Source organism: Podarcis gaigeae (assembly GCF_964106915.1).
Source record: "Podarcis gaigeae genome assembly, chromosome: 1".
Lineage (NCBI taxonomy): Eukaryota > Metazoa > Chordata > Lepidosauria > Squamata > Lacertidae > Podarcis > Podarcis gaigeae.
The window spans coordinates 47,994,164-48,008,132 of NC_139678.1; the positions used below are offsets into that span (position 1 = coordinate 47,994,164).

A 13,969-nucleotide genomic window follows, 5' to 3' on the forward strand; every position below is an offset into this window, starting at 1 on the left:
TGCCATCACAGTCCATTAAAGGCTGTGTGTGTGTAGCAATTGTACTCTGAAAGCTGCCCTATCAGCTCAGGGGAAAGGGCTGAGGCCACGAAAGGCTTCTTCCCACACTATACTCGGCACACAATAATGCCTTTATTATCCTCATATCTTATGTAAATTAAAGTGCTTGTGCTGTTTACTTTTGTACTTCCCAGTTTGTGGATACATAGCCCAGTTCAAACATTACTGCATTCCTGGCTTCTTAAACCATAGTTTAACAAGCCAGGAATGAGTGTTCCCCCTCCCCCCCATGAACCTCCCCTGCATATCACCTCATTCCTATAATTGATGCACCAAACATCAATGTCTGTAACAAGGAATGGTGGCTTAATGCTGATTTACTAACCAGGATTTTAGACTACGTTCAGATGAGGAACCACCATTTAAGCTAACTGTAGTTTCAGCTAAACGATGGTTTTAGCAAGCTGGGGATGCATTGTGGCTGTATAAATATGTAATGGCATGTAATCCTGTTCTTGTACACATAATCTCCTTTGGCCTGTCATTAGCCAATTTATTGAGCCAATCCAATAGCAATCAGTAAAAGAATATATATTATTTATTTTTATTATTCACTTGGCACTAGAAACCTCAGAACTTTTTTTTACATACTGAAAAGTTTTGTAGTTGGCGTTGTGGAAAGGCTTCAACTGAAGCAGAGGTGAAACTTACTCGTGCTCGGATTCTTACTGAGTATAGGACAAAAAACAAACCCCATTCCTGAATGAGTATAGTTAATGGTGTCCTATCTCTCTCACAGCTGGAAGGATGGCCTTGGTTTCTGTGCCTTGATTCACAGACATCGTCCAGAACTCATTGACTATGGAAAACTAAGAAAGGTACCTTCTTATGTTTTGGGATGTTCCAAGTTCAGATGTCATGGGAGGATGGAAACCTGTGCTGGCAACTTGGATAACTAACTTGCCCATAAGATGAGAGAAAGGAGGTCTCTGAAGAGCTCAGATGTTTTGGTTTACTTGATTTCTGTCTGTTAGTTCCTGGTGGAGATTTAGACTAGCAGCAGGTAAGGAAGTCTTTGGACTTTAGAAACACAACTCAGGTAATTCCCAAAGTTAGACTGGCACATTCAGCCAAGACACATTAGAGACTAATCTTTTCTTAGGCTGACTGAGGTTATCATCCAGGTGAAAATTGGGCTTGACATCCTTGGAGAAAGCATGTGGGTGACCAAGCCCAGAAATGTGTTTTGGGAAGCTGTAGTGGAAAGCATGGCTCCAATTCCATAGTGGAATGCATAGTTAGCGGAGTCATCTGCTGCTTGTACAAAACTGCATGGTTGTCCACATTACTTTTTCTTTAAGCTACAATTGTAAGCCCCTTGGGTTCAATTGTAAGCCCCTTTCAGAAACACTGTTGTAAGCTGCTCCAGCTTAAATCATGATAGGCAGAGGTAACAGGAAAACAAAATTTTGCTGCTGGGCAGATCTGGGAATGTGGTTGCCCAAAGAGGCATCATATATTCCTTCCCACTGTCTTGTAGAAGCTGTTAAGTTGCTATAGTCCCATGATAAACCATGAATCTGATCTCCTTGTTCATTACGGAAAATGGATAAAAGTGTAACATTTTTTCTCTAGTAACCTAAGAAGCGTGTCATCTTGGTCAGTAAAAATAGCATCTTTTTTGTGACTGACACCTCCAGCCCTGATTATTTTAACAGTAACCAAAACCATATATTTTACTAGGTGAGGTTTCTTGCATCCCTGACAGACATAGCTAACAGTGGTTGCTCATTCCTCCTACCCTGCTTCAACAGTTTTGCTGATTCGCTGTTGATAGAAAGGTGGTGATTGGTGGCATTATAATTATTGCCATGGCAACATCATATGAAGTTGCTAGGAGGGGAAGATGTCTGTGCGAGTCAGCATTTTTATGCTGAGGTAGGCGAGATGCAGTAAGAGACTCTAGCATTCATTTCTTATGTCAGCAAAATCAGCATGCTTGTGATAATATTGTTAGCAACCAAAAGTGAAATGATCCTTATAGTAACTACGGTTCCACACAGAGAGACCCCTCTCGTGACTATATCTGAGTGCAGCCTGGCTTTGTGTTCATGGGTCTACATATACAGTGGTGCCTCGCAAGACGAAATTAATCCATTCCGCGAGTCTCTTCGTCTTGCGGTTTTTTCGTCTTGCGAAGCGCGGCTATTAGTGGCTTAGCGGCTATTAACGGCTTAGCAGCTTAGCGGCTATTAATGGCTTAGCGGCTTAAAGAAAAAGGAAAAGAACTCGCAAGACGTTTCGTCTTGCGAAGCAAGCCCATAGGGAAATTCGTCTAGCGAAGCGATGCAAAAACCGAAAAACCCTTTCGTCTTGCGCGTTTTTCGTTTTGCGAGGCATTCGTCTTGCGGGGCACCACTGTACCTAAACTTCCTAATAACTATAGTGTATGCTGTATGGTACTCTGAGAAAGATACCTCAACAAGTATACTTGTCTCAGACAGACAATCCCAAGCTGTCCTCCCTTTTGGTGCAATTATTTGCACCCTTAACTTGGTGTAGGCCTCATTTAGATCAGTTCTACAGGCTGCAAGTCATGAAAAAATTGTTTTTGTATCCTCAAATTTTAACAAAACAAAGGTAGATATTTCAACCAATATATCTATCAATTTTGGATAAGAGAAGACAGAACAAAGGAAAACTGGGGTGGGCCTCATCTTCTCTAACCTGTTTAACATTCAGCGCAAGAGAACCCACTGAAACAAAAACCCTATATAGTATAGTGGAGATTCTATATGTGTAGAGGGCGGCTTCTCATACTGCCCCTTACCAAGACAGGGCATTAAAAAGATTTGCACCTTCTCTAGTTGCAACTTACACAAATCAGGGACAAACATCTTAAGCTGACAGCAATCCTGCTCAGTACTCGTCCAGGAAGTAAGCAGACTAGTGGAAAGGGGAGATCACGGAATCTGTGATATACTTTCAAAGTCCTTAAAGAAGATGTTACAGAGAGGCCTTTTGGAAAATGCACATAGCCCTCATAGTTGCCCTTTACTGCATTTGTGGTGGTGGGAAGTGGAGGTCCTGTCAACACTCCACCCCCTAGTTCACTAGTAGAAACAATCTGACCTGGGGGTGTTAAGTGCATATTTTTGTGGTATGTGCAACTCATATTAATGTTGTAATTATCAGTTAGTCTAGAATATGACTCTAATGATCTCACTTATCAATGCCCTAGTATGGTATATAAATTGTTTCTTCTGCCATGTTTTTACATATTGCTAACTTAAATTATTTATTTCCTAGGATGATCCTCTCACTAACCTGAACACAGCTTTTGATGTGGCTGAAAGGTACCTAGATATCCCCAAGATGTTGGATGCAGAAGGTAAAGTAGAATCAAATTTTGATTTATTTTCCTCTTCCCCCACACATACCCAAGAAGTTCCACAAACCTTCTACCTCTACTTAACTAGTTCTTCCAAACGTTCCCCATCCTTCTTATCAGGTACCTAGACTAGAATTACTGCAGATTATTTTTTTCTACTGGCTGGATCCTATCCTGATAACATTTGAATAACAGCACAAGAAGCGTGGATAATGGAAGGTTCTATGTCAGGGCCCCTAGGGAGCAGCAGCATGGATAAAGGAACCTTCTAACATGATCTGCCACATAATTCTGATGTGAGATCTGACCTTGATGAAGTAGTCTCCATGCATCACCAGAAATGTATAAGCCAGGCCTAAGATGAATGACAGCATGGTTGCATTTATACTTTCTCCCAAATTTCCCTTGTATTCTCTGTACTTCCCAAAACAAGCTCCGTAGCTTGTTATTGTGGAGCTCATTTGTAAATTCAGTAGTAACAGGACACCTGTTTCTGACTGGGCTGGGACTCCACCATGGACAAACAAGCTGAATTCTCAACAAACAGCAAATGACATGGTATCTCCACAGTACATAAGGAGAGGTGGAACCAAAGGCAGATCATCCCGCATTGTCTCTTACATACTAGTTACATTTCTCTGGGCATTTTATTTCCTGAGCCACCACACTTGTTAATCAAGGGATCTAGCATGTGACCATTATAACATTCAGTCCTCAGCAGCTAGATTCCTGGAAACATGTGTTAAATTTCCCCTTTTGCCATGTTGTTGCTTTTGCATTTTGAAAATCTACACTGGCTCTGAAATCCACATTTTTCAAGTTGCCTTTGTTGCTCTGTTCCCTTTTGTGGCATCCCCCCCCCTTAAAATTTGGGAGAACATTTTGTACTGGCCATGCTCTGTCCATTCCTCATTACCTCTATCCAGGGAGCTTTTGTGAGCTAAAGAGGACAGTGTATTCGACTATTTTTATTTTTAACAATCATCTTTATCAGGACTTCTTTCATATGCATAGAGTGGTGTTAGATGCAGCTAGGTAATGAGACCTAATTCATCCCAGCAGGTAGCCTCAGATGGAGTCCCAAAGTTGCTGGCTCTGAATTTTACAAAGGGCATTTCTTATCCTTTGCCACCAAACTGAACTATCACAGGTTACTGAGACAAATGTAGGTCCCATGAAAGCTCACAGAAGAAGCAGATGGTTAGGTGCATGGCAATAGGGTTCTCTTTTTGTGCTATGGCAACTATTGTTCTCCATCACCATTATCCTCCTCAAAGCAGCAAGGAAACACTATGAAAACATTACATGGCCTGAGCTTGAGAGGTGATAAGCACCTGCTTTCCTTAGATGTTTGGAAAACTCAGACTAACAGCCTATTGAGAATGGTGTAGAAGGTGGCCATTTGCTTTCATTCACTGAAACAGCAGCTTAAGATCGTCTTTCATCTTCTCAATTTAGCACACACAATTCTTCTGTGTCCTACTGGGCACTTGCATCAAGAATATGTATTTTTTGTGGTAAGGAGAAGAGGACATGGACAATTGTCCTAACCAAGGGGGGGAATCGTCTTCCAAGAAAGTATCTAAAAGACCTATATGTAGAGAATGTGTAGGTTCTAATAGTCACTCCCACCCCTCACCTGGTGTCCCCATAACCTTTTGGTGATCCATCTCGCTTTGCTCACGTCCCATGAGTTGATATGCTCTTTAACTTCAGGTTTTCTTTGACAGACATTGTTGGAACAGCCCGTCCTGACGAGAAGGCCATCATGACCTATGTTTCTAGCTTCTACCACGCCTTCTCAGGAGCCCAGAAGGTATCGCAGGATTCCAAGCTCCCTCCACACAGAGCACCTGGTCCTCTTGCTAATGTCCAAACCTTTTTTTCTTTCTCTCTCTCTCCTATCTAGCTACGGGCATCTTTATTATTATTTTTGGCAGAGTTGGCTTGTTGGCTCCAAATGGCTTTCTGTGTATGTATCATTTTGGGGGTGCAGATGGGGTCAAACACAATCCCACAGTCAGTGATGTAGTGCAGATCTGTACAAGTCAGCGGGTCACTTTCATGGCATTGGGAGCTCTGCTTTTATCCACAGGACACAAAGATCTCTCTCTCTCGAGGTGAATCTCAGGGGGGGAAAGTATTTTGCATAGTAATTTGTCATGCATAGTGATCCAGCATCATAACATTCTACATGCCAGCTGATTCATGCTGAATTGCTTTGCTGTGCGATTGAGCCTCCTTATTTTGCAAAAGAGCATAATTTTAAGAAATAAGACCTGGATGCCGCAGAACAGAAAATGTGCATTCTGTTTGCCAAATTCTCTGAAAACATTACTGACAGGATGTCCCAAACAGGAAGTTTCCACAGAACATTGCAGTTTGATGAATCAACTATTCTTTGGTATCTGAGAACTCATCGTAGAGCAAATGGGTTCTGCAGTACAAGTCTCTGCTTGTTCACTCAGAAGTTAAGTCACTCTCAGTTCAGTAAGGTGTTCTCCCAAGTAAGTGTGTAAGTAGGCCGAAGCTTGAAAGTCGATCCAGAAGTCATGTCATTTCCCTCAAAAGTAGACTAAATGCTAACCTTTCACCAGCTACAGCTTAAGACAGTGGTGGATAGAAGTTGTGGGGCACCTACTTTTTTCTGGGATACTTGCAGAAAATGCTGAACCTGATGGTTCTAGTTAGGGTATTCCTCATGTTCTTAAGCAATTGTGCATTATCAGATTATGCCTTAATTTTTAAGAGATCCTGAGCATGCACTCTTGCTTGGTGGGCCAGAAGGGTTCTGATAGAAAGTAGATCATGGAATACTGAAGCCTTGCCTAAATGGACAGATATGCATGTCTGTGTCTTCTAAAGTGAAACAGGGAGCAGTATGATAATACTTCAGATGTAAACTGCATTTCTAGAACTCCTAGTGACATGCCATTGGCATTCTGTCATTTTACTGCAATTGCACAATGCAGTTACCTTAAAATCAACAGTACCAGGCAAGGGGTTACTCCACATCTTTTTCCAATGCACACAGCTGAAGTTAAAAAAAAAAATCCATCCATTTTTAATCTGCAGTTTTATAGATGGAATATCTGGTAGCTGTGCCCACAGCACAACGGGAAGAGCTGTATGCTCAGAAAATGCACATGGGACAGCCCTAGTAAGATGTCAAGGCAGATCTTCTCTGCCTTGCATCTGGGTTTTGTTATGCCTTTTGACTTCTATATAGTGTCTTCATCAAATTTAGCTACTTTATTCTTGTATGTAGAATGGGCACATGGCACTGGCTGTTTACTCCCCAGATAAAGCTAGATTTGCCCATCTGCAAGTGGGTTGAGGCTACTGACTGTGGAGTTGTGTCAAAGCAATGTGGACTAGGCTGGTTGCTTGGAAACCAAAGCTGAAAACGGGAGGTGGGAACGAGTGCCACAGGAGTCCACAAAGCCAACCCTGCCGGTCACGTTCTGATCCGAATTCCCAGCTCTCCGCATGGAAATCTGTTTGGCCTGTCCTGCAATGCATGATGGGAAGTTTTCCCCTCTCTTACCACCCATGACTGTTTTATTTTATTCTGTGTGCTGCTTCTTACTTTATCCTTTCAACCTCTTCTCCTTCTTTGCACAGATATTATAGGCACGCTAAGGCCGGATGAGAAGGCCATTATGACCTATGTTTCATGTTACTACCACGCCTTCTCAGGTGCGCAGAAGGTGAGACTTTACTCCTAACAAACCCCCTCCTCTTCCTTCTGTTTCCCGCCCACCAAATTTAGAGGAAGATACCCTAAACCGTTAGAGGTATGGAATCCAGTGCTGACGGTCCTATTGAGCTATCTAATATTGTCACAACTTCCTTAGCATCTTGGGTGATTAAAAAAACACTCTCTAACTTTGTTGAGAACTCAGTGGATTTTTTTTTCAATGTAGTGGGTCTCTCTGCTTTTTCCCAGACAATATTTCTGGCCTAGAACACCCAAGTTGCAGCCTACTGGTTCAAATTAATATTATAGAACATATTCAATACTTTGCTGACAGATCAGATGGCTGCCTATTGGAAAGTGCATTGCTGGTTTCAGCTGGGTGCTGGTTTCCTTAGAGCGCTCTGTTCTCAGTCATTTTTGGTGGCTGATACAACACTGGTCCACCATTGGCAATGCTAAGCCTGTTGGGAGTGTTTTAAAGACCCAGCTCTAGAGTTGCTTTTAGCCATCAGTAATAATTATTATAGGGCTAAACAACTGAGGTCAAAACTCCAAATGATGCTCAGTTGCAGAAGTTCTCTGATATTTTCCTCCGTACTAATCTTTTGCTCCAGACTGTAATTTCTGCAGCTGGATTTAGTTAAGAACATGTTCAAAAAAAGCTATGCATGATTGAGCATCATGCATAGATTGCTCCCCATTCATGCAACCTAAAACCAATTGTTCAGCAGGGTTTATTTTATAAGCAAGAGGTCTCCGTTATTATTGGCAGTATACCAACAGTGGTCGTTAATTTCCGAGCAGCTACTTTTCCAAGTGAAGTCAGAAAATTGCCATTCAGCCTTTATGTGGCCATAAAAACAAAATCCCTCTGCTGCTGCTGCTTTACCATCAGTGGAATCTGGTCATGTCTACGTGGATGTATATAAATGGCCACTTCTGCTTTGACAGGTGTTCTCCCAATGGGAGACCTCAGAAGCTCTTGTTCTGTAGATGCCAAGCTCATGGAATTCCTGCTCAGTTTACTTATTGTTTCATGGCCAAACTCTAGTGACTTGTGTAAGTTGGGATGGCTGTTCTCTTACATCTTTTTCACACAGCCAGCCTTTGATGCCACAACTGATTATCACAGTCTCTGCATACACCTTTTAACTTTTTCTCTGCCCCATGTTGCTTCTCTTTGCTTCCATCCATCTGTGTCCTTCCTCTGCCAGTAGTTCTGCTGCTTTCCCTCCTTGTACCATTTACGGTGTCCCCTTACCCTTACGACTTTTTTATCTATGTAATCATCTCTCAGTGGATTTATCCTCCCTTGACATTTTGTACTCGTCTGCAAAATATTTGGCTTCTGTTGGTTCTGTATCACTGCTTAGATGCATTTTGTGGAAAAGCTTTGATTCAAACACACGTCTGTCATTAGCGTTGGCACTGACATCGTGCATCTATACCTGAGTAAAAGATGCCAAGGGGAAAACAGACCTTAGTCCAGGCTCCTTGGGCACACATTGGGCAATTAAACTCTGATAAGGATAGCTGGTAATGTAACAAGACTCTCCTTTACTAAAACAGATAACCATTCCACAAAGTTTTCTTTCTTGGACCCTATTCTCCATTCTGCAGTCACATTGCATTCATAACTTTTTCCTATCCCATATTTGTTGGTAGATTCACAGGGGTTCTCAGGCACAGGTGTAACTCTAAGTTGAACTGAAATATTGCAAACTAAGTTGAAAATAGTTACAGATAGGTAGCCGTGTTGGTCTGCCATAGTCAAAACAAAACAAAAATCCTTCCAGTAGCACCTTAAAGATCAACTAAGTCAGTTCTTGGTATGAGCTTTCGTGTGCATGAAAATGTTTGTTCTGGGGCCTAATTCATATGTTACTGACATGCCATGTTAGCTGCTGAAAAACTGACTTCACTGTGGCCTGCTCCCTTGGGCCTAACTCTTCATACTGAATGAGATGCAACATAGTGTGAAAGGATATCCACCATTGCTATGGGGCTTCTCTTTCCTCTCTTCTCCACAAGCAAATTTCTGTTGCCTAAGCAGGCAGACAACATTGGATGTCACCAATATTTACAAGCATCTTCTCTGAAAGTAGTTTTGTAGTTTTTAAAATATGTAGTGACAGCAGACCTTCTAAATATGTATTTTTTAAAGAATACATTTAATTCACTAATTACCCTTTCAGCACAAGCTTATAGAAAATCTGGGACATGAGTGTTTCTGCAGGGAGCGTTCAAACTTTGCTCAAAGGCCACGTTTCCAGGTTCTTTTACCCTGAAATTGTGTAACACTACTCTGGATTTAATATATATCTAGCAGACAGCATGGACTATGGATCTCAGTGCTGTGGTGTTCTAGAATGGGGCACAAGAGCTTTGTTCAGTGGTGGGGCCTAGTGCCTGATGCCTTGAAACGGCTGATAAGATACAAATGAGAACATCAGTTGCACAACATCTGGATAGTTGTCGGAAGATCAATATATAATCTCAGGTTTAGCAGAATCCAAAGTTTTATAATATATATTTTTTAAATTGAATACACTGACAGCTAGCTAGCCAGTCAGCCCAGCAATGAATTCATGACCTGGAGGAAAGAGTTAGGGTCCCTTTCCCTTTGTAGCAGTCCAAATCTGGGGCTATTGTAGAGTGATTCGCAAGCATGCATTTCGGCCTTGCCCAGGAGCACAGAGTGTCTTTTCAAGCTCTGCCCACTTACTTGACAAGGTGACTTAGTGTGATGTCGCTCCATTTCTCATTCAGATTTCTCATTACTGCTACCAGCCCTGAAGGGGAGGTCACATGATCAACTTTCTGCTCCTTTCATTCTCTTATACTGAGTCTTTAAAGGTACAGGGGCCCCAGCCTGCCATGACTTGTATGTGACTGGCTGCTTTTCCTTCATATGATTTTGTGTGTGTGCGTGTGTGTCTATGTATTTCTACACATATACTTGCTTTGGTCCATTTGCTTTCTTCCCCCCGCCCTAACTGCTTCCAACTTTAATAACACTAAACTGCATGAGTGTTTTTATTACTAGATGGTTTTAAATAATGTGTTTTTAATACACTGTCGAAGGAGATTCCTGGAAATAATTATAGGCAAGTATTTTGATTAAGCTTCTGTTTGATAGGTAGCATTTCAGGATTCTATCATTAAATCTGTGATGAAAAGACAAATGTCCACATTGTTTTATATACCTATTATATTAAGCCTTACACTCATTCATTTAGACACCAGGGGGGATAGGGAGCCATATCTATGCTGTTCTTTCTTAATGTTGAGACAAAGAGGCAAGGCATTATTGGCACTATCTAGCCTTACCTGTTCTGTGGGTAGCATCTGGGATTAACAGTCTAGTCACCTATAGGAAAATACTGTGGGCATGTATTTGCTTAAGATACATTTTGGACCCATTAATGAAAGTATACCCCTTTTGTTACTGGACAGTGGAACAAGTTACCCAAATAAGTTATAAGTCTCTGAACTTGCAAGTTTTTAGGGAAAATAGCAAGATTCTTAGTAGAGTGAATTTACCAGTACTTTAATATCAATACTTTAGGGATGTCAGATAGTGGCGGCATAATACAACCTTTTCCCTCTGCAGTTCACATGTATAATATAATACATTTAATTACAGCAGCAGAAGAGAACAATTTATATAGAGAATGTTCAAGTGCTGCCAACTTGAAGTGGCTAAAAGAGGCCTGTTCAGTTTGAAAGCTTGCATAGTCCTTTCGGTGGTGGATAAAAGCAGGTTGTTTCTGCTCCAGAATTCTGTGCATGTCCAAAATCTTAGGATTTCTAGAGACCAGCGAATGGTGCTTCAGTGCCCTTTCCAGTTCTGTGATTTGTCGATACAAAAAATATGGAAAATGAGAAAGTAAAGTTAATGCACATTCAGTTAATTTTCATAATGTTTTAGAATTCAGCTTACCTTGGCATAAAAAATTGATTATTATTACTTTAAACACCACACATTCCTAAACAAACAAACAAAAAAAGGTAAATGTTGTCATTTTGGTTTATCTTCTCTGGAGCCAAAAGCTTAGTGTTGAATGTGAGCATCAGCATTGTAGGAAACTGCTTTGGTGTCCTCTCAGTTTTGATATGGAAGTTCCTTGTCTTCCGATGGGATAGCCTGGCAGGGGTTTTTAAAAGCTATTTACTTATTTATTATAAATATTTTTTATTCTGCTTCATCCCTAAATCTGCCCAAGATAGCTATATCAAGATGCTCAGAATGCTCAATTGTCTGCCAAAGTAAAGGAATTCTTAGACTGGTTTTGAAATATACTAAGACTTTCACTACAAGAACTCAGCAAGGAAGCTGCTGGAAAACAATGTCTCCATGCTGTAGATGTCCTGGGTTGGCAGGTAGATGATTTCATCCATTTTGGGGGATTGTGATGAGGCACGTAGAACGAGATGGCTTCTCAGATATGTTGGGCCAGAGCAGCCTTCTCTAACCAGCTGCTCTCAAAATGCTTTAGACTACAGCTCCCATAAGCCCAGAGTCAGCATTGTCCAGGGGCGAGGAACTTCAGGCCTGGGGGTGAAATGCAGGATTCTCCTGAAGGCACACGCCCCTCCTCAAGCACAGCCTCTTTCCCAAGGCCAGACCACTTCTCTGGCCTTGCTTCACGACCTCCTTGAGAGTTTTTGCTTGACTGGGAAGTGGTGTTGGATTCTGATAATGACTTGTTGGCGTGGCTGGAAGACAGAGAAGAGGGTGTTAAGTGGATGTAGAAACTAAGCCTACTGTACAAAGGTAAAATTGTTCTACCTAGTTTTGACTGTCCCTGCCCACTGCTGGCATGTTGCCTCCAGAAGGAAACACAGCCCTTGGGATGAAAACGGTTTCCCTCCCCTGTTTTTGTCTAAATCAAACTGGAGGACACCAGTTTGGAGAAGGCTGCACTAGATAGAGGGTTGGTTTTGTTTTTGTTTTTGCTAGTTCCAGTGAAGTCTAAAAGGAAAATAGAAAAAGGGTTTCAAACTTTTAACAAGTAATGGCTCAGCTTTTTAAAAAAATGAAATTATGTTACCACCCTCTGAAGATCTGAAAAATAATTCAGTGGATATATATTGTTGCATTGGTGTCCCAGTTCAAGTGAAAGATACAAGGGACAGTTTTGTAGCCTCTTAGGACTGATGAAAGTACAGCTTTTGTACTTCAGGCTTTATTTCGCTTCCTGCTTCCCCTAGTCTGCTCTTTCACTTAGGCCCTCTGCCCTCATGTAACTTTGAGGCTGAATTGGCAGGTTGGGATGAGTCTGTAGACTACTCAAACCCAATACTACCTTTGGCGTTAATTTCTAAAAATTAAGTTATTCTATTTTTAAAAATCAGTTTATTCTATTTTTAAAAATCTAGTGCAGTGTATGTAATAATGAGAACTCTTGTAAGATTAAGGGAAGTTCATGTTTCTTCCAAAACCTAAGAGTATGAGACGATCACAGCAGAGCTACAGTTTCATATGAGAGCACTTTGATAGCTTTGAAGATTTGGATATGTATGGAATAGATGTCAACAGTAGACCTGTGGCTTCACACTTTCTTCAGGGGCAAGTTTTCGTGAGGAAGTGATTCCTTGTAGCACCTCAAAACAGAGGTGGAAGAATAACTACAACCAAAATGGAAAACATTGATCGTTTGAGGTGGAATAATGTTATTCTACAAGCAAAATGGAAACCATTGATCCATTGAGACAAATGGGGTTAGATTTTTACCTCATTTAGTTTTATAGGATAGTCTTGGAGAAGGTTTGGATAGGCACTTACTTGTTCCAAGAATAATTTTCCACTTTATGCATTCTATCTCATACCAGCCACTGATGTGCATAGATATGGATGTGAACCTAAATGGATATGGGCAAGTGTAGAGGGTAAAAAACCTCTTAGGCATTGCAAGTGTACATTCACATCAAAACTCCCAGAAGAGAAGTGATAGCAAGAGCACTTCAAAATCTTCATAATGTGGAGATAAATTTGGACCAGTAACATTCTCTTAGACACAGAGTGGACTGTGCCTTTCCTAAAAGCATCAAGAAGCTGAAGGTAACATCTTTGTTAACAATGTATTTTTCTTTCTTTCTAAATTTCGGTAGGCGGAAACAGCAGCCAATCGTATCTGCAAGGTGCTGGCAGTTAATCAAGAGAATGAACAGTTAATGGAAGACTATGAGAAGTTGGCCAGTGATGTAGGTATTCCTGATTTCAATTTCTTGACAGAGCTATGTGGAAATGGAAAGATAGATATTCCATAGAACATCCTTCTGCAACATGGTTCTCAAAATCCTCTGGATTATAAACTCCCATCAACCCCAGTCAGGGATGATGGGCACTATGGTCTGAAATATATGGAGGGCACCAGATTGGGGATGACAGCTATGGGACCTATATATTTCTCAGTTTTGGATCCCAGATATCAAAGCAACATATATTTTTAAGTATGCAGTTGCAGGAGTCTGTAGTCATGTTAAATTCATTCTGGTGTGACCTTCAGGTTCATGTAAGTAATGTTCCTTTAGTGATTTGTTTGTTTATTTGTTATTTTTTTAAAAAAAACCCAAATAGCATTGTATAATACTGGGGCTAAGAAACTAAACACTAATAGGGGAAAGAAACTGATGACTTAGGCTATAGGAAAGAGTGCATTAACTGATAGTTAGAAGTTGCTCCTGACATGTGAGTGGAATAGTGGCCTGCAGGTGGTGGCAGCAGGCATGGACAGAACAAAAATGTTAAATTAACTCCAGTGCTACTGCAGAAATTGTCAAAGGACACCTATAATCACCCCAATTGTAGTAGTAGTAATATCACCACAAAATGAACTTAACTCAAAAGCCACAAGGGCTAGGAATATATGCAG

At 41.1% G+C, this 13,969-nt stretch overlaps 1 protein-coding gene across 7 annotated transcripts in view; it reads left to right on the forward strand.

Moving 5' to 3' along the window:
- The window catches only part of ACTN1 (actinin alpha 1), a 96,558-nt gene that overhangs the window by 62,081 nt on the left and 20,508 nt on the right, over positions 1–13,969 (forward strand). For 4 of the 7 annotated variants that reach the window (XM_083746639.1, XM_083746643.1, XM_083746641.1 and 1 more), the window contains 4 exons: positions 800–878; positions 3,310–3,391; positions 5,122–5,207; positions 13,206–13,298. In XM_083746639.1, the coding sequence (XP_083602765.1) occupies positions 800–878; positions 3,310–3,391; positions 5,122–5,207; positions 13,206–13,298 (340 nt within the window). Of the gene's footprint in view, positions 1–799; positions 879–3,309; positions 3,392–5,121; positions 5,208–7,015; positions 7,102–13,205; positions 13,299–13,969 lie in introns of all 7 variants that reach the window. The other 3 variants (XR_014566142.1, XM_083746642.1, XM_083746640.1) reach the window with 1 other exon arrangement.